This window comes from Rhinolophus sinicus, linkage group LG13 (genome assembly GCF_036562045.2).
Source record: "Rhinolophus sinicus isolate RSC01 linkage group LG13, ASM3656204v1, whole genome shotgun sequence".
Lineage (NCBI taxonomy): Eukaryota > Metazoa > Chordata > Mammalia > Chiroptera > Rhinolophidae > Rhinolophus > Rhinolophus sinicus.
In genome coordinates, this window is record NC_133762.1 from 43,562,558 (window position 1) to 43,584,160 (window position 21,603).

A 21,603-nucleotide genomic window follows, 5' to 3' on the forward strand; every position below is an offset into this window, starting at 1 on the left:
AACCATGAATAACACAGATATTTATTAGCTTGTTGGTTCATTAATTGATTCATTAATTCAGTCATTCATCCATTCATTGAAACAAATAGTTTCTGAACGTCTATTCTAATCAAGACTTGTTCCAGCTGCCTTAGGGTAGTGTTAACCAACCTAACTGAACGTTAGAACCATCTGGAATCTATTTTTTAAACTTAATTTCTGTACCACATCCACAACTTATTGAAGATAGGAAGTGTGTGTGTATGTAGATATATTTATGTGTTACAGCTTGGTGGATTTTTATATATGTATATACTCGATTAACCACTACCCAAATCAAGACATAGAAAAAACCACATGTGCATGAAAGATTTACTCTGTGCATGAGTTTTTGGGGTTCCTTTTAGGGCTAAAGTTTCAAATGCTTTTAAGGTTTTGCCACTCAGAAGTCAGAAAAATTTAGTCATCTGAAATAACCAGTAAAATTCAATCATCTTTCTCTTTTTTACTTTTTGATAGTCCCCTAAAAATTTGTATTCCTTTCTAGGTTTCTGCAAGAAAACTGTTTCATTTATATGTGAAATGCGATGAATTAAAGGAGGACTTGAGATAACAGAAAATTCCAAAATAGCAATAAGGTAGTAAATGTTACCAGTAATAACTTTGTGAGTCATAATCTTTGACTCTATTTATCTTCTTAAGGTGGCATAGTTTATTTCCTAAAAGAGAGTTGAACTACTTTCTTAAAACTAAACTATACTTCTTTTGTGTAATCGCTTCAAAGAGAGTGAATATCATGAGAGAGTAAAAATCATTTTCTTTTTTCCAAAAAGAGTATTTGGAGCAGATTTCTTGGTCTGTGGGCCATTGGCTGCACAATTAGTATTGCAATGCTAAAGCTACTAGAACAGCAGGCGTCAGCTGAGTTAGAAAGATAAAGTTTATAATTATGTGAAAACTAAATAAAAATAGTTGATTACAGAGAAAGAAAATGTCGTCTGTAAGACATTAACAGCATCTGTAGTTTTTATAAAACCAACTAGAACAACTTTGATGTTGAATGATTTTGCATAATTGACTTATTATGGAATGCAACTTTCAGAAGCAACATGAAGGGTGGACACGAACTATACTTTTAAGATGATCACATGGGATTTGAGATCAAAGTCTAACATTGGAATACTGATTCAAGGATAGCTGGGCCATATTAGTAAATTAAACAGGCTCATGTCATCAAAGGGATAGAAAACATGAAAATTCTATGTAGGTCATTCCTCTGCATTCAGGCAAAATCTCTATAAGTCAGCCTAGGTGAATATTGTCCGTTTCAAGCATTCTTAAAGAATGAGCTTTGGATATGAGGGCAATCTGACTATGACATTTATCATTTTGTTGATCTGGCAAGTTAAGAGACTGATGTCTTAATTTCCTTATCATTTCCTGAGTGGCCCTAGGTTGGCAGTTATTTTCTCTAAGAACTTTGAAGATATTTTTCTATTGCCTACTTGCTTGCACTACTGCTATTGAGACATGAGTAGTCAACTTTATCATCATTCGTTTATAGGTAATCTGTATTTTTTGGGGTGGGGGGTGGTTTTAGGATTTTTATTTTTGCCTTTGATAGGCTGCAGTTGTATCTTGTGCATAGCCATAGAGCTCTTTTTATTTATCCTCCTTGTAAAATACTGTGATTGCTAAATTTGAGAATTCATGCTTTCATGAGTTCTAGGAAGTTCTTACCCACGAACTCATTGTGCACTGCCTTTCCCCTCTTCTATTAACTCTTTCAGAAATTCCAGTTAGATGCATATAGACCATCTCACTTTGACTTATATCTCTTACGTCTCTTAATTGTTTTGTTTTGTTGTCTACATCTCTTTGTCTCTCTGTGCTAAATTCTGAGCAATATCTTTAAATCTAATTTCTGTTTTCTAATTCTCTTTCCAGTGGTGTCTAATCTTCTGTTTTGCCCATCTATTATTATAATTTTTCATTTTTCTAGTTATTTTTGTTTCTTTTTCTAATTTACCTGTTCATTTTTCGTAGTCTCTTACTCATACTTAAACTTTCTATTTTCTATTTTATTTTTTAAAACATATTGAGCACATTTGTTTTATATATGTCCATTAACTCCAATATTTAATGCTTCTGTGAGTCTCGTTCTGGTGCTCTTTTTGTTTACTCTTCAATAAAGATGTGTTGTTTCAGTGTGTATTTTGTGAATATTGTTTTTATTGTGACTTCATGTTCAATGGAACTTTATGTATAGGGTTTCTTTTGAGGTTTGGATTAAAGAGTACATTTCTCTAAAGAGGATTTGCATTTGGGTTTTCTAAACATAAGAGGACACATCAATCTAGAACCATATTAAGATATGATTCTTATTTATTTTTTTACTTTTAAGAATTTTTTATTGGGGAATATTGGGGAACAGTGTGTTTTTCCAGGGCCCATCAGCTCCAAGTCGTTGTCTCTCAATTTAGTTGTGGAGGGTGCAGCTCAGCTCCAAGTCCAATCACCATTTTTAGTCTTGCAGGGGACGCAGCCCACCAACCCATGTGGGAATTGAACCAGCAACCTTGTTGTTGGGAGCTCGCGCTCTAACCAACTGAGCCATCCGGCCGCCCCTCTGGCAGCTCAGCGGCAGCTCACTGTCTTCAATCTAGTTGTGGAGGGCGCAGCTCACTGGCCCATGTGGGAATCAAACCAGCAACCCTGTTGTTCAGAGCTCGCACTCTAACCAACTGAGCCATCCAGCCGCCCCTGACTTGGAGGTTTTTAGACCACAAAAGTAGTCTCAACTCAGGCCACAAACATATGTGAGGTCTGGCTCATGGTTAAATCTCTGCACAGACGTTTCTTTCTTTCTTTCTTTTTTTTCTTTCTCTTCACTGCAGAGCCAAAACCAAGACAAACAAGTTTTCTCATTGTGACTCTTTGCAAGACATTTCTTTTTTCTACTTCATCTAGTTCATGTATAGTAACTTCAGGGCTCTCCACTTTATGCAGTGATCTCCTTTCAAGAACCTCATCCTGCTGTGACCCTAGACTTTATGTACTGAACCTGTGTGACCATTAAGGCTGATGTCCTAGGTTTAGAAAGCAGCTCGGGATTCACTTACCTCTTGGAACACCTGCTCTCATTTTACTTTTGGTCTCTAATGACTTTCTTTACTTTATTCCAGCTCAGTCATGCATTTTAAAAGATTTTTTAAACTATTTTACCGAGGATTTTTAGATGTTTGCAAACAAGGAGAATTTTCATAGTCTCTTATCCACCATTTTCTTTTGTCAAAAGTATATAACTTATCTCTGCAATCTTACCAGAGGTATCCTTGTAAAAGTGGAAATTCAATTCCACAGTTGCACTCACTTCTAGCTCTTAATAATCCATGTTAGAAACATTTTCAACACAAATACATCCTAACCCCTCATGTCCCATATTTTCTGTCATTCAGTCAGCCCCAGCTTTCACTTCTCTGCTGGTTATAGACCTTTTCTGAATAGATTGTATTATGCTATTTTAAATTTTGTTTGTGGATTTTTTTCCCCCAGTTTCTCTGAGTTTTCCATGTTCTCTGAAGTTTTTTGCTACAGAAGAGAAGGTGCAAATCTTTGCCCTTCTTCAGATCCAACTGTAAATGGGAGAAGGGAGGGAGAGGGAAGGAGATTGAAAATTATCTCCTATAAGTATTCTCATTTTATTTCCTGGTCTCATCTTACCTTTTTAAATTTAACTCAGCAGTACAATTCTGACTCAGCCAGAAGTCATTTTGTGAACCCTAGATCTTTTCTGCCTACTTCCCCCATTTTTTTTTTAATGTAGCCTGTTTCTCCTTCTTCAATATATTTACTCACCCAAACTTTCCCCTGAAGGTCTTTGCTTGATTTATAGTTTCCATCAACTTCCAAAACCACCACCACCGTCAGGCTCCCTGGAGATTGAGTCATTTCAGTCCCACCTACACGCTGGTGCTGGTCTTCCCTGGGGAGATGTGCTGAGGGCCAGCTGGAGGACTCTACCAGCCTGGGCTTCTGTGTTTGACACTCCCACACACTGAGGCTCCTGCTGTTTCCACCCACGCTGGGATCATGTTTGCTTTGCAGAGCGTGCACTTGGGACCTCTCTGTAGTCATAATCCTACTGCTGTGAAATGGGGAATGTTCGCTATGCTTCATCCCATCCACTCTGATGTCAGGTTGGGGCAGTAGCTTTTGGTAAAGGTGATGCTCCTTCTAGTGAGGAATAAATGCTTGTTCATCTGGACTTTCCTTACGATATGCATCTGTCACTGTATAGGAGACATATTGGAGCATTTACATCTCACTTCTGAAAATCCCAGATGTTAAATGACAAATACCTTAATACCGATATATAACAACTCTGCTGTTGATACTACTCTTATCACTGTGATACTAATCATTATTAAGTGGCTTTATTTATTGAGCACTGACAATGTGCTAGGCTTTAATGCTAATAAATCATTTAATTCTAACAACAGTCCTGTGAAGTAAGAGCTGTTATTAACCCCATTTGACAGGTGAGGACATGGAGCGTCAGAGATGTTAAGTCACTTGCCCAAGGTCAAATAACCAGTAAGTGGCCAAGCTAAGACTCGAACTCAAACCTTCTTAAAGGCAAAAAATCCATGCTTGCAAGCATCTCATCTGTCAGGACAAAAGTATTCAGCTTTCTGATCTATAGCTAAGAGCTTTTTTACAAAGGTGAGAACTTATATCCATGTTAGTTCTGTCCTTCAAAGTCACAAATTTGAAAATATATACACATCGGAAACATGCTGCCTATTGTAGTACAGAACTGGTTTTAGAACTCCTTTGTGAGAACTGCTTTCAGAACCAGCTTATGAAACAAGAAATGCAATCTCCTTTTGGAGATAAACCTTGTTTTTATTTATTTAAAAATTTTAAAAAATGTTTGTCGTGCGGGGGGACCTTGCTCGCTGTGCCATTTGTCGTGCGATGTGGCCTGTGGGGTCTCAGCTCCCGCTCCCCACATAAGAATGCAGGACATGGTGAGGCCAAAAAGGAACACCCACGGAGCCAAAGGTAGGGGTTCATACCACTATAGTCTCACTGGAGGCTGGTTCCACACAACCCGCAACCTGCTGTCTGCTTCTCTATCTGCCAACCAACCGACTCCCCAAGCAGTGCTACTGCGGCAGTTATATCAGGAGCTATGAATTAAATGATTTATTAGCATTAAAGCCTAGCACATTGTCAGTGCTCAATAAATAGCCCATAGCTGATGGTCAATTAGCCACAGCTGACGGCCATCTACTACCCGGGCCAGCCCCTTTCCACGTGAGGCCGACAGCCTGGAAACTGCTCTCTGGGACTCTGTCCCCACAATGTTTTTAAGTACAGTTGAAAGTCCATATCATATTACTTTCAGGTGTATAGCATAAGGGTTAGACATTTATATTCCAAATCTTGCTTTTCACCCCATGCCATGTTACCCTGCTTGCTCACCAACATTATTTATCAGATTTCACTCCTAATGTGTCTTGACAGTTTCCAAAAAGGAGATTCGCCACCAATGCAGACATCCAGAAAATGCTTCCAGAGGGCATGAAGACACTTGCTAAAGAGGCTCCAACATGCTCTCAGCAATGGCAGCATTTTAAAAATAAGAGCTTGGCCCCTGGAGTGATTATTTTGAAGAGGGAGCATTCAGCTATGTATTTACATTCTGGTGTCTTGGTTTACAATTCAGTCTGTGACTTCATAGATTTTGTAGGAATGGAGTCCCAGAGAGCAGTTTCCAGGCTCTCGACCTCACGTGGAAAGGTGCTGGCTCGGGTAGTAGATGGCCATCAGCTGTAACCAGTTAGCTATTAGCCACTAATATAACTGCCGTGGCTACGCTAGCAAGCGCAGATTGCAGCTAGTAAGTGTGGTTAGCAAGCGGATTGTGGACTGCGGATCGTGTTGGTCCGACTTTTTGTGTCTCGACCAGCTGCTATTGAGAATATAGTGGTATGACTCCCCTGTCTATGGCTCCGTTGTTGTTCCTTTTTGGCCTCACCATATACTGCGTTCTTGTATGGGGAGCGGGAGCTGAGACCCTACATTACAATGTACTTAACGTCAATTTGAGGTGGAGTGAAATCTGTTGACACAAATAAGCATCTAACAAAAATTCTACTTGTGTGTAGAAAAACGTCAGATTTTCCTTGTCTATTGCAGTCTCAGAAAGTCTTACTGCTGATGTCAACCCTGGAACAGGCTTTGTTTTGATAGGAATTCTGTTCCTCTTTAAATCTTAAAATGACGAAATATTGACTTGTGGATGTGGCCAGATTGTGAGCAGGCCCCCAATGCTTGTCAAGGAAGAGGGCTGAGGTTTTTGCTTCCCCAGCAAAGGAGAATGATCTCCCTGCTACATCTATCTCCAGCAACACTACAAGCAGCATTTTAAAGTGCTTACTTTTTTCTTATAGTGAAGGTTAAGGTTAAAGATTCAAGCATCACCTTAATTAGCTGCTCACATTTAACTTAACTCTGCTGAAGTAAACAGTCATATTCAAAAATAGCAATGTTGCCATAGCAACCTAGATCCCAATCATTTGCTTTTCCTTTCTGCTCACAAGTGTTCCTTACTATCTAGGCCAGGATATGAAACAAATCTGCTGAGACCTCCCATGTAAAATGAAATGTAAAAAACCATTTTGGGGAAAATCTTTTAAATGGTTGCTTCAAGTGTTTAACAGTGAAGCTCCTAATTCCAAACAGCTACTGAAGGGGATTGTATCTTGGGTTCCCTTGTCTGACAGCCTGGCCTCATCGACCCTTCTCAGGGATTGATGGGGTCAGGGGTCCTACTTCTTCTTCTAGCTCCAGCTGTAAAGTTCTGGTCCAGAACGTGAGAGAGTTGAACCAGATAATTCCCCCCGTGATTTTCCTAGCTGTAAAGGGGTCAGATTCTGATCCTTTAACTTGTTACTAAACAAAACGCAAAACCAAGCTGATTTAAATCAAGCCTCAGGCTAAGCCTCAATGTCATAGTAAAGAAAAGAACTGTTAAGCAGTTTCAGGATCCTAGCCTGTGGTTCCTAAACTTTCATTATCTGAGTCGCGTAGAGAGGCTCTGGATTCCCCTGCCTACCTCTTCATCCCCAACATGCAAAGCTATCACTGGTTCTAATTATGGCAAGTGATAGCCAGATGAAGATCATGTTATTAAAGAAAATTGATGAGCAGATTAGCCTTTTCTGGTTCTATTTGCCAACCCCTTCATCAAATAATTCTGGAGACTTGGTCTCAATTTTCTAGTCTGGATGGGACCAGGATGTTTTCCCTGCCCCTGCATCCAGCTGGGTGCATGACTTTTTTACTAAATGGAGTAGAAATACAGTATCACTTTTTAGAAGTGATAAACTGACCCTGTGAGGGTTGTTTTGCTTGAGAAGATTTGCCACTCCAAACAAACCTTGAGGCTTCCGATGAAGTCTTTTGTTCACTCGCACATTCCTTTTAATCCCCTTCAGACTGAGATGAAGTGAAGAAAAGTTAGAAAAGATATTGTTGTTTTGTTTTTTTGTAATTTGTTTTGTGCCATTAAAAAGAAGAGAGAAAAGATACAAAACCCAATAGAAAAAAGTGGTAAAGAATATGAGTAGACAGTTCATAGGACAGGAAACCCAAATGGCCGACAAGTGTATGAAAAGCAGCTCAGCTGTATAAGTCATCAGGGAAATGAGAACCTAGATAAGAAGATACCATCTGAAACATCTGACAGTATTGGGGTTTGGCAAAGTCACAGAGAAACAGGAAAACCCAGACCCAGCTGATGGGACTGTAAATACTGCAGCTACTTTGTAGAGTGATTCCTCAGGATCTAGTGACATTGAAAATGCATATTCCCTTTGACTCAGCAACTTCACTTCTAGGTGTATTTCCAGAGAAAGCCTCACACAAGTATGTAAGGAGGCATGTACCAGGGGGCTCACTGAGTCTTTGTTTGTGATAGTGAAAAATTAGACACAACCTACATACCATCAGCAAGAGAATGGATGAAAAATAATGCAGTATGTTCCTACCTTAGAGTACTATGAAGTAGATTCAGACATATCAACAGTGGCTAGAAGTAAAAAAATCATTAAGTTGAGTGAAAAAAAGCAAAAGTTTGTATATTGAAATTAAAATTACAATGACCACCACACACAAAGCAACACTCTGTATTTGTTATGGATACATCTGTGTGGAAGGTATAAAAATGGGCTGGAAGGAATAAATTTCTATGTAGAAATGGTCAATTTTAATCGAAATGTTTAATTCTTTAACAAGAAAAAAGACTTAAAGCAAATATGACAATGTTGATTGTTGATTCGGAGTGACGTGAACTTGGATATTATAGTTCCTTGTAGATTTCAGAACATTTTAATTTCTTAAGAAAAATATAAATGCCAAGGTAAAAGTAAGATAGCTTACAAATCGCACACTAGAGATATGCCTAATATAATTGTCCTGGGTACCTAATTTTAGGATGATTCTCCAATCACACATATCTTTGTTTTTTTTCCAGCATTCATTTTATTTCTCAACTGTTGCCTTTTCAGAAGACCCTTTCCTCTGCCCATTGCATCTATTTGTCGTTTAGGATGAAGGTGACAGCATATCCCACCTCCCCTCAGGGTGATTCACCCAGTTTTAGCTTTACAGGTAAACAAGTACGGACGGGGACTGCGGTTTCAAAAGCACCTGACTCAGACCATCCCTCCTTTTGAAGTATTAATATCTTGATATCCACACCCTGCCCACTTCCCCCTTTGTAAGTGTGTGGATTTTGTCTTTTAAAGGAACAGTTGCAAATTCTAAAATGTATAAACCAGCAGGGTTGCTATAAGACAGCAGGAAGCTTACACTTATTGATTTTTTTGTTCATTAATTTTATGGTATTAGGAAGGAAGATGCCTTAGAACTCCAATGCTGGTGTTATTATGTGGGGGTGGTCGTGGGGGAGCAAATAAAAAAAAGAGGAATCAAAGCAAGTTGCTGATGGTGTAGAGCGAATCAAGGCCCTTTACTTGTAGAACAGAAACCCAAAGGTTCTCGGACAGCAAGGGGTAGGAGAAATACTTTTATGTGTAAAAGACGGGAAAGGAAAGGAGGAGGACAGTAGAACAAACCTACGGAAGGTTCAGGAAAAAACAAAGCAAACAAAAGACTGTAGGCACCTTATGATTTCAACCACAGATTGGGATTCTTTTTGGTATCAAAACTCAACCCCCCAGGACATAGGGATATGGGGCAGGAACCTCTCACGGTTGACCCAGGTACATCTGCCCCACGTTTCCAGCATCAGGTTATATACATAATGTTTCATGATCTATGTATACATGTAATGACTCCTGTGACCCAGCACACATTTGAGAGTAGAAGAGGGTGCTATTAATAATGACTTGAGACAGCAGGCATAAACCAGGGTTGTCCTGGGCAAACCTCCCAGTCACCCTAGGGAGTACTGGTCACCCTAGTACTAGTGCACATTTACAGTAGGGAATGTCCAAAGCTGGAGGTTTTCAGAAGGGGTTGCCTGGCTTCTCCGCAGGCACTCACGTCCTCTACAACCTAAGGTCTCTCCTCTCTTATAAGAATTCCCGACCCTTGGACCTCCCCACACTACCCTCACAGGCATTCCTGCCTCCAGGCCTTCCCCTATGGGTATAGCTTTTTCCCTCCACTTCAACTGTCTGGAGATGACCCATCTTCCCAGTCCATGTGTAACCTGCCATCCCAGTTTTATTCGGCTTTTGCCTCCTGGACCGTGGCCATCTAGCACTGGGCCAAACCCTGTGGCTTGGGTGTTAGATGGTTCATAATTACTTAGTCTGAAGGTAGAAACGACTGGGCCACTTTAGGATGCTCATCCTCGCTTCTTTGTAGGAGTGGTCCCGCAAGGTATCTGACAGAGGCAAGACGGCACAGCCCTGACCAACCGGGTATGGACAGCTTATGCTTCTCTAACCAGGGTAGGGCCTCATAGTACAGCAACTCTTCATCCTGGCTGCCTTCACAATGTCATCTGGTCTCCAGGAGCTTCAACATGAACCTTCAGGAAGAGAACGGTGGAGCCAAAGCTTTCTTAAATCACAACTATAAAGACTAGACCAGCTGCTAGCCAATAAAAACATAATGCAAGCCATAAGAGTCACTTTAAATGGTCTAGTAGCTACATTTAAAAAGCATAAAAGAAACAATTAATTTTAATAAAATATTTTATTTAACCTTATGTATCCAACATATTATTATTTCAATCTGTAGTCAATATTTTAAAATTATTAGTGAGATATGTATTATTTGTTCATACTGGTGTGATTTGATGCCTACATCTCCATTCAGACTAACCTGATTTCAAGTGCTAAATACCTGCATGTGGTCAGTGGCCTCTGTGTTAGATAGTAGAGATCTAGATGAATGTGCTGCTCACATCACCTTTCGTTATACTGTGTGCAATTCCTTGCTTTTTACTATTATACAGTTTTTTTAAGTGTCCTTAAACTTTGTCAGTCTTTAGGAAATATCCCTGAGTAGTGTGGGTGTTGGAAGTAGATAGGTGTTTGGCTAACTCATACGTGTGTTGCTTACATGTCTCATTCCAAAGCTTATTAACCTTGATTTCATTCACTCCTTTATTCATTCCACGAATGTATTGAGTGCATGGGGTTCTGAATTTCTTAAACATACAATAAGGAGATCTTTGCGTATTAAAGATTTATTATGCCTTTGAAAATGAAACTCATCAAATAAAATATCACCATTTGAAAAATGTATCTACCACATGCTAGGCACTGTTTTAGGCCCTGAGGCCACCACCGATAACAAGACAAAACATCCTTGCATAGGAGATGATAGATAGCAAACACACAAATCATTTATATTATTAGATTCTGTTAGGTTTACCTGGAAATGTAGGACAAATGAGAGAGAGGGACAGCCAGGGCCTAGGGAAGTGAGGGAAATGGAATTTCAAATAGTGTGCTCAGGGCGGTTGTGGTAGACTGAATCGTTGTTCACCAATACTCTCTACAGCTCCCTACAGGAGAATTTTTCATCCTAATTCTTTTGAAATCAGGTGTGGTCCTATGATTTCACGTTGGCCAATGATACACGAACAGAAGTGACAGAGCTTTCCCCATCCCTGCCTGAAAGTAGTGAGAAATAAACATTTGTTGTTTTATGCCCCTGAAATTTGGGGCTTGCTGGTTATGTAGCATAACCCAATCCATCCTGACAGATACAGAAGGCCTCACTGAGAAGGTAACATCTGAGCAGAGGCCTGAAGGAGGGGAGGGACCCTGTCATGCAGCTATGTGGGGAAAGCATGTTCCATGCAGAGGAACAGCAAGTGCAAAGGTTCTGAAGAGGTAGCTTTCTTGGTGCAATCAAGGTTCAGAAAGAGGTCAGATTCTTCAAGGCAACAATGCAGTCTGACTTCCACGCAGCCCGTAGGGATGGAGATAGGGCTTAATCTTGTTGAATCAGTGATCCTATTCACTCCTTTCCTCCTCCACAGAAGTGGGTGACAGGAGTGAGAGGAGAAGAAGGCATGAAGGAAAAGAAAGTGAGATCTGGAGCAGGAAGATGCAAACTAGGAGAACAGGGCCCCCAGATCCATGGGCCATTGTCCCTCATATACTAAAAATGGTAGTGTCACCCATGTAGAGAACATATGAGGCCTCTGAGGTCTGACTGCTGGCGTAAAGATGAGACCGTGCATCCAAACTGCGCTAGTAAGTGATCGTTGATGACCAGGATATGCCATCCACCCTATTCACCATGTCCTTCTCATGTCCATGACTTTTTAGAGCCACACGGGGACCAGGTAGCCTCTGACAGACAAACCAAGGTAGCCGGGCCACAGTTAGGAGTGTGCCTTGCATTGCCCAGATAAAGGGGCAGCTTCCCCTCTGAGCAACATAGAAGGAGACTATAAAAGACACATATTCTTTCTTTCCTTAAATCCTGATATTTCTCCATATTCTTTTTAATTAAGTCTTAGGTTTCTTTCAGCTCTGCACAGACTTGAAACCACAGTTCCTCCCAATTAGCAGTTGCTAGTAAAAGAAATTCTGGACAAATAAGGCAGAGTGGGCAGTGATTGACTCTGATGCATGAAGGAGACAGAATTCTAAATATCAAATCCATTTAGAGGAAACTTAAAGTTGAAGCTAAAATGTTTCACAGAGATAGAATCCTGCTGTGCACTTATCAACCACAGAAGTGCCATGAAGATTCTCTGGAAGAAACCCCTATTAAATATCGGGGTTTCTAAAGGCTAATAGCATCTCTCACAGAACACAACCATTAATCTCAAATGCTCCATGCTAATTGGCTGGATGGTAATTTCTAGATGGTACTTACCATCTATAACTCCTGAAGATATAGAAGCATTTTTAGGTTTATAAGAATCTCAAACAGCTCTATGTTTTGTCTCTTTGGTCAAAAGAAAATTTGACAAACAGATGCTCTGGTAGATAGGGGACCTTGAAACAATGCACGCAAAAGTATTACCACAGGAAACTCTGTCCTCCATTTCTTCCTGCCAATTCCTAAAGAAATTTTATTAATGATAGAAAGCATATTGAAATAAAAAGGGAAATCCCACCCAATTTAGATAAGGCCAGAATTGGGACTGGGACCGGGGCTCTTGCTGAGGAAAAAAACAAGGTCGGAGAAGGAAGGAATGCATAGTACAAATGGATGCCAGCAATAAGAGCATGGTACAGGGGTCAATTGCAAAGGGGAGCTTGCGACACATCAATATATGAAAATGCAGTGGGATTCGGCATTTACTTCTTCCAGAATCCGTTCTTTGAGCCAGAGTTCCTGCAGGGGAAAGGGGCACTACTGGCACGTTGGGGAAGGATGATTCTTTGCTGTATGGGACTATCCTCTACATTGTAGGATATTTACATCCTCAACCCCGCTCACTAACTGCAAGTAGCACTTTCCAATCACTGACGCAAAAACGTCTCCCTAAAGTAGACATTACTGTCCTCTAGTGTGAGCTCTACAAGTCTGGGCTATAGCAACAGGTAGAATAAGGTGGGGTTTGAACATAGCTATGAGGATGCACCACTAAGAGGAACTGGCTGAGTTATCAAAGAATCGTCCTTTTGTCCACATGTATGAGGTCTGACAATTAAGTTCACGAACTTGTTGCAATGATGTTGCCAACTTTTTTTGATAGCAGAAGGATTATTCATTATGAATTTGTACCAACTGGACAAACAGTTAACCAAGTTTACTATTTGGAATTGCTGAAAGGCCTGCGTGAAAAAGTTAGACAACCTGAACTTTTCACCAAGAATTCATGGTTCTTTCATCACAAAAATGTATCAGCTCACACGGCACTCTCTGTGAGGGAGTGAACAACAAATAACTGTATTTGAACACCCTCTCTACTCACCTGATCTGGCCCCTAATGACTTCTTTCTTAACCAGAGATAAAGGAAATATTGAAAGGAAGACATTTTGATGACATTCAGGACATCAAGGGTAATACGACGACAGCTCTGATGGCCATTCCAGATAGAGTTCCAAAATTGATTTGAAGGGTGGACTAAGCGCTGGCATCAGTGCATAGCTTCCCATGGGGAGTATTTTGAAGGTGACCGTAGTGATACTCAGCAGTGAGGTAGGTAGCACTTTTTCAAGGATGAGTTCGCGAACTTAATTGTGAGACCTTCATAGGTGCATCAGGAAGAGAAGTAATTAGCTTTATATGCTGGTGAAGAAACAGTGATGTCCAAAAGGCCACACCAACCATGTGTTCAGAGAGATGGCTTTGTAGTTGGTAGTAAAGCAAATTTTAAAAGGAAATCAAAGAGTGAAATGAACTGGAGACAATGTGCCAAAGAACTGACGCAGTGAATGACTCAACCCATATTGTTATTGCTCTTCTGGAAAGGGCAAGGAGGTTTTCTTTGAAGATGAGTTGCAGTTGGCTTGATATTTGCATGAAAAATAGAGGAGACACATGAGTTTTGTAGGGTTTCTTTGGACACTGAATTTAGGATACTGAATTTCAAAAATTAAATATAAAAATGAAACTCAGATGGAAATTCAAAACCCTTCATATCAAAGTTATTGACCAGTTACTTAACAAGTACATGCTGTGCTACTTGGCGTGTTCTGTACAAATGGCTGCCTTGGGTGGGCAGTTTCAAGACCTCTCCACCTTACCCAGTGTTACTGCCAAGCATCTGTCTTCGCTCTTCCACTCTTCCCATTGACTCTTCTCAGCCCCCATCTTCCCGCCTGACCACCTCAGGACCAGATCATCTGTGGGGAAGGGAGTGGGAAGGGACACCTCCTCCTGCCATTTCAAATCCCCTTCCCTTCCCCTCTCAGCTCTCTAACAGCAGTACCATTTGTTAGGCAAATAATATTCGCCAAGCCCTGGGCTAAGGTTTTTTTCTTGTTTGTTTTTTTTTGGTTTTGTTTTTATTAAAGTAGGCCATCAAAGGAAGTTTTAACGATTCTTCCTCCAGAGATTTGTTTTAATTTTTTTCTTGAAACAATCTCAAACTCATAGAAAATTTGCAAATACAATACAAATAACTTGCTTACATTAATTATTTGAGAGTTAGTTGCCAATCTGATGCCCACCAGCCCTGATTTTCCTACAAACAAGGACATTCTCCTACCTAATTCCAATGCAATCATCAAAATCAGGAAAGTAATAGTTATAACATTACTATCATCTAATCCTCAGCCCCCATTCAAGTAGTCCCAATAATGTTCTTTACAGCAAAAAGATCCAGTTGAAAATCATGTGTTACCTTTAGTTGTCATATCTCTTTAGTCTTCTTCAGTATGGAACAGTTGCTCAGTCTTTCCTTTGTGTTTATGACGTTGGCACTTCTGAAGAGCACAGGCCAGTCATTTTGTAAAATGCCCTTCAATGTGATTTTGTCTGACCCTTCCTCATAGTTGGGTTCAGATGAGGCATCTTTGTTAGTACTATCAGAGAAGTGATGCTGGGTCTTCCTGTTGCATCTGGTCAGGTGGCACATGATTTTGTTTTGTCCCATTAACTGGTGCTGTTCACCTAGATCACTTGATTAAGGTGATATTTGCCAGGCTTCTCCTCTAGAACATTATTCTTTGATTAATAAGTATTGTATGGGGAATTACTCTGAGACTGTAAATATCCTGTTCCTCATCAAACTTTCAATTATTGTATGGATTCGTGGTTTAATAAGTGGTTTGTAATATGTTACTCTCATGATTTATTTTGATGCTCAAGTTGTTCCAGATTTGGCCATAGGATCCCTTTCGAACTGGCCTCTGTGCCCCCACCCCCTCGCTTGACATGCCCCCATCATTCTTTGAGCATTTTAGAACAGTAAGATGTTCTGGGCTCATCTTGTCCTTTCCTAGCACAGTGCTTTGCTGTTGGAGCTACTGTTGTATTGGATTAATGAATGCTAGTCCATGTGTGAGTCTGTGTGTGTCTCAGAGAGCATGTGTCCACTTTCTTTTGGGATGCCCTAATGCTTTGGATTATATGCTTTTCTGTTCCCTATGTTACCATAGATGAGACATTGCTTAGTAGAACTCTTGTTTTATACATGAGAAAGCTAAAGCCCAGAAAGGTGGTATGGCTCATTCAAGGGGACAAAGCGAGCTACTAGCAAAGCTAGAATCAAAACCCCAAATCTCAGCTCCTTTTCTAAAACTCCACCCACTCCATCATGCAACTTTCTTTTTTTTAGTTTATTTTTAAAAATTTATTGGGGTGACAATTGTTAGTAAAATTACATAGATTTCAGGTGTACAATTCTGTATTACATCATCTATAAATCCCATTGTGTGTTCACTACCCAGAGTCAGTTCTCCTTCCATCACCATATATTTGATCCCCCTTACCCTCATCTCCCACCCTCCACCCCCCTTACCTTCTGGTAACCACTAAACTATTGTCTGTGTCTATGAGTTTCTGTTTCTCATTTGTTTGTCTTGTTCTTTTGTTGTTTTTGGTTTATATACCACATATCAGTGAAATCACATGGTTCTCTGCTTTTTCTGTCTGACTTATTTCGCTCAGCATTACACTCTCAAGATCCATCCATGTTGTCACAAATGTTCCTATATCATCTTTTCTTACCGCCGAGTAGTATTCCATTGTGTATATATACCACAACTTCTTTATCCATTCATGTATCGAAGGACATTTTGGTTGTTTCCATGTCTTGGCCACCGTAAACAAAGCTGCAATGAACATTGGAGCACACGTGTCTTTATGTATAAATGTTTTCAGATTTTTTGGGTAGATACCCAGGAGAGGGATTGCTGGGTCATATGGCAATTCTATTCGTTATTTTTTGAGGAACCTCCACACTGCCTTCCATAACGGCATGCAACTTTCTTCATCATTAACAACTACAGATATTTTTATCATAACTAGTAATTGAGTTAGCGGACGGGGGGAGTGGGTATGTGGAATTAACGCTAGTAATTTATTAAAGCTTAAATATCAGGGTGAAAAAAAGGAAAACATACTATTTTGATTTAAAGTATAAAAGTTTAAAGCATAAAACTTGTGGCTGTATCAGGAATTCAGCAAGTTACAAGTTAATTATTTGTGTAAAATCTTTTCTAGAACACAATTATTGGAAAGTTCTTTGTTTCATAAGACCTAAGAGATTCCGGTGTTAAGAATTAGTGGTGCCCAGAGAGATACAGAAAGTTAGATCAAGAACTAGGATTTGGCTCGAATTCTGGTTTATTATTGTCTATCATTAAATCACTTAGTTTATTTGTTTAAATAAATAACACAAAGGTGGTGCTTTCAATTTAGAGGTAAAGAGTCTCTAGGATCATTGTAGGGAGTAGAAAAAGAAATATCTGAACTGTATAAATGCCCAGAATTGTCTGCATTAGGGGGCTTCACTGTGTGCAATAGATCCCTTTGGAATCAGGTGACGCCCATCAGCCCTTTCTCAGAATAAAGTTTTTAAATGTATAAAGTAAAACACACAGCATTACGAAGGGAAAAAATTGAAATGTAGTTATTAAAATACTTAAAGAACAAATGTGTGATATGGTAACGAATATATGTTTTCTTAAATTAATGCTTAGATAATAAGATCTTGTGTCAGGAATAATAACTACGGTGATTTCAAAGTAGTGTGTCTTAGTTTACTTGGGCTGCTGTAACAGAATACCATAAACTGGTAGCTTAAGAGAAATTTATTTTCTCATAGTTCTGGAGGCTGGAATTTAGACTCAGGCTATCAGCATGGTCAGGTTCTGGTGAGGTCTCTTGTGCTGGCTCGCAGATAGCTGGCTTCTCTCCGTGTCCTCAGATGGCCTATCCTTGATGTGTGTGTGCGGAGAAAGAGAGCTTTCTCTTCCTCTTCTTATAAGGCCACCAATCCTATCAGATTAGGGCCCCACCCTTATGATCTCATTTAACTATAAGCCCCTAAAAGCCTCATTTCCAAATAGTCACATTAGGGATTAGGGCTTCAACATACGAATTTTGGAGGAACACAATTCAGTCCATAGCATAGTGATAGGCGTAAGTAATATTTCAAAATATCTTCAACATAACATAATGTTATATGAAAATAGGTGTGATCTATTGGTGAAAAGTCACAGGTACTGCTGCCTATGGGTTTATTGCCTATATTCATCATGGAAGGAAATGCTGAATTTCAGGTAGAGGTTAGTGAAAATAAAGATATGATTTGTTTCCTCATCCAAGTTCACAGTCACCCTGAAACTTCTATACAAGGTTAAGAACCCCTGCAATAGGCAAATAAAATGTGCTTGTTTTGAGCAAACAAGAGGAATAACCCCAGGATGATGGGCATGAATTCTGAAATCATCTGATTCTGCCCATTGCCCGTTACCCAGGACCAGTAAGTGTGTTGAATTGAAAAGAGACGTTATCTGTTCTTGCTGACTTTCTGGTATTTTCAAATATGTGTTCAAGTATTGGGATGTGTTTTGTCTTGCAGACACCAGTAACCTAAATATTGCACAAAGAGATTCCTGTACCTCTGAGAATTTCTGGCTTGACCCTTCTGTGAAAGCCCAACCAGAGACCAAGACAGAGGATGACGGACTCCGGAAATCACTGGATAGATTCTATGAACTGTTTGGCCATCCACAGCCAGCCTCTGGAAATCCACTCTCCGCATCTGTCTGCCAGTGCCTGTCTCAGAAAATCAATGACCTGAAGGGCCAGGAGAGCCAGAAGTATGCCCTTCGAAGTTTTCAAATGGCCCAGGTCATCTTTAACCGGGATGGCTGCTCAGTCTTACAGAAGCATTCCAGGGACACCCACTTCTACCCATTGGAAGAAGGAAGTGAGTCTTTGGATAACGAGACGCCAACCCCAGGGCTTTCCAAAGATATTATTCATTTCCTCTTGCAGCAGAACATGATGAAAGACCCATGACAGGTGCTTGGTGGTGAAAGCAGGCTGTATGGAGGGTAGCGCCGTGGATGTCACTGTTGGTGCCCCCTTAGGTCTCTCTTGTCAGTTCTGTGTGCCCAGCCCCCAACTAAGTGCTCTACAGTCAAAGGCCAAGTACTGTGACCAAGTACTAGAGCAAGTTCGGCCCATATAGAGAGCCATCAATGTCCGGAAACTATAGCCACCAGGCCATGCTCCTTCCCACCCTATCCACCATTCCCCTTGGCCTGGGCTCATTCTATACAAGGTTAAGAACCCCTGCAATAGGCAAATAAAATGTGCTTGTTTTGAGCAAACAAGAGGAATAACCCCAGGATGATGGGTTTGGGTATCAAAAGCCCAGCTTCCTTGTCTCAAGGAAAGACATGCTCTGAGGCATAATTTATGCTCCAGAACTCCCCTCTGAATTAGGCTGAGGCTGGGACTTCGCAGGATAGCCCACTCTGCTGACTCCCTCCCTTTCTCGGTCCTCCTACTGGTTGGTGTCCCTTGGGAGCCTTTCTTTAATACATCTCTTGTACCTGAATTTATGACTCAGAGTCCACTTCCAGGAAAACTTGACCTAATAGAACAAGTTTCCATTAGGTGAATTTTTAAAGGGAACAAAGCCCTATGCTGAATCAAATACAAGAATTATACCAAGTTGTAACACTGCAACCATGTGATTGAGAACATATGTCCCAGAATAATACAAAGATTTAAATACGGTGCCAAAAAGTGCATCACGTCTTAATCATACCCTTGCCTCACCAAAGCCAGAATGGCCTATTTTATAATATTAACTGGGTGTGGAAGGAACATATGAACCATCTAAAATAACAGCTAAAATTCACAAATTAAAAAAAAAAAAAAAGTCTCTTCATCTCCACCAGATTGCACATGTGAAAGGTGAGGCGAAAACACATGTGCTCCACCCACCAAAGTATGCGTAAGCGCAATTATGATAGGCTAGGCGGATGCCATGCGTCCTTGTTAGTTTGTGGTGGAAGAGAAAAAAGAAGCCTTTGCCCAAGTGGCCTCCTTCCTCTCATTATTTTTGCTTTCTGCCTCCCTGCAGCCAGCACCTTCTGTCACCCTTTGAACAGTTGGCCCCTCACCCCTGTCCTATCCTGGCTTCACCCGGGACTAATTTCTTTTTTTATTTTTCAGTTGACATACAATGTTATATTCGTTTCAGGAGTAAAATGTAGTGATTAGGCATTTATATACCTGACGAAGTGGTCCCCCAATAAATCTAGTATCCACCTGGCGCTATACGTAGTTATTACAATGTTAGTGACTATGTTCCCTGTGGCTGTAAATCACCAGTCCAGGCTTGCACTAGCAGATGCTCTGTTCCGCAGCTGTGTTCTGAACCCCCTGTTTGAGACTCAGTGATAGAACGACATCACCTGGCATCAAGTACCCTGAAACTGGAAGTACCCTGTCATTGGAAGCCTCACGGGAATTCCTACCTCGACTGTTCTCCAAATTACATTCATAGAAAAGGTTATATCACTTGTTTGGGGAAGTACAACAAGAGAAGCTGGCAACACTGCAATTAGATTTGGAGAAACTTTAGGTATATATAATTGGCATAAGATACCCTAAGCTTTCTGGAAATTGAAAATTGAATTATGCAAATAGATCCGCCTAGATGGGTATATTAAGAGTGAGTGTGCCCTCTCAGGCAGGTCTTTTGGGGACTTTTGGATGGAGAGAGAAGCCTTTTACAGGTCAGGAATTGCATACTAAGGCTTTCAGTTCTAGGAAGATCAGACATAAGAAACAGTTCCACATTGAAAGGCAGAGGCACCAGTGGAAGGAGAGACTTAAATGGTAGGAAATAAGAAATCAATAGGCCTCTGAAAGATACTTGAGAAAGCAAGCCTCCAGATTTTCCTGTGACAAGCAATCTTTCTCCATGGGCTTCTCCTATTCAAGTGACCCCCAAATAGTGATGAAAACTGTGGGACTTATAATTGAAAATCTACAGGTTGAATTCTGAGGTTACTAGTTGCATTGTTTTTTAACATGAAACAAATTAATAGATGCCCTTAAAGAATGCTGTAGTTCCTAGTATTACGCTGTAACTGAAATATTGGAGATTTGTTTGCGTGGCTACCAAGAGAAGTGAACTGGATTATTGCATACTGTTTTTATTCTTTTTATTTCATATTATAAAGAACTTCAAAAACTTACAGTATTTATTCCGTAAATGTAATCATAACCAATATTAAGTAATATATTAAAGAAATTGATTATATTATAGGTTATGATATTTTATACTGTTTTTTGTGGTTTGTTTTTAAGGAGGGCACAGCTCACCGTGGTCCAGATGGATATCAAACCAGCAACCCTGGTGTTATTAGCACCATACTCCAACCAACTGAGCTAACCAGTCACCCTTATTTTATACTGTTTTAAAGGACAAATGATACAAGCTATTTGAATCTCCATGCCAGAAGCAGCAGCTTCTATTTGGCAGTGAGAATTTAGCATCAGTGATTTTGCAACCTTTATTAATATCAGTGCTGTGGGTGCTTAGCCAGAGGTTAGACTGTGAACGCAGAGAATTTAGAAGTCTGAAAGCCAGTATCACCTGCGGGGAGAAAAAAAAAAGAGTGTGGTGTGTGCTTGTTTGTGTCTGAGTAAGTGCTTGTGACAGGTCAGTAGATGATATTTGATTCCCTGCAATCTTGCGCTTTAATTTGATCTTCATGAGGTCAGGACGACATTTTCCATTTATCTCTGTTTGCCTTTAATAAAGACTAAGAGGTAAGGATATTGAGGCTCTGGCCTTTGGCATTATTGTCTAATTCTGCCCTACAGATCACTTCACTGACATATTATCATCCTATGGAGGCTCTCACTGGCCTATGATATCACCTGTGGCCCTTTTGGAGGTCTTGGGGAGGATGGATTTGCTTGCAGGAACATAAAAAACCCAAAGAAGAGAACTTCTACCAGTATTTTAAATTTGTGTAACTATTACTCACTTCATTAGTCTATTTTTTCACACGACCTATGTAAGGGCATATGCAATAGATCTTATTACCAGTAATTAGCACATAACAATACAGTGATACTCTTAAAACTTTAAAGGTTACTTTTAAAACTTTTATTGGATTATAATAATTATGCAGAAGAGTATTTATAAGTGAACATTGTGATGATTTTCATGAATTGAA

At 40.1% G+C, this 21,603-nt stretch overlaps 1 protein-coding gene across 7 annotated transcripts in view; it reads left to right on the forward strand.

Annotated features, from left to right (window-relative positions):
• Nucleotides 1-21,603, forward strand: part of SHLD1 (shieldin complex subunit 1) — an 81,053-nt gene that overhangs the window by 46,172 nt on the left and 13,278 nt on the right. For 2 of the 7 annotated variants that reach the window (XR_012491108.1, XM_074317421.1), the window contains 2 exons: nt 527-617; nt 17,973-18,091. The exons of 1 other annotated variant lie outside the window; for it this stretch is intronic. Coding sequence is in view for 5 of the 6 variants with exons in the window: in XM_074317421.1 (XP_074173522.1) it covers nt 527-570 (44 nt within the window). In the remaining variant the exon portion in view is untranslated. Of the gene's footprint in view, nt 1-526; nt 618-9,885; nt 10,156-17,972; nt 21,205-21,603 lie in introns of those variants that run through there. 4 more of the 7 variants (XM_019734924.2, XM_074317417.1, XM_074317418.1 and 1 more) reach the window with 3 other exon arrangements.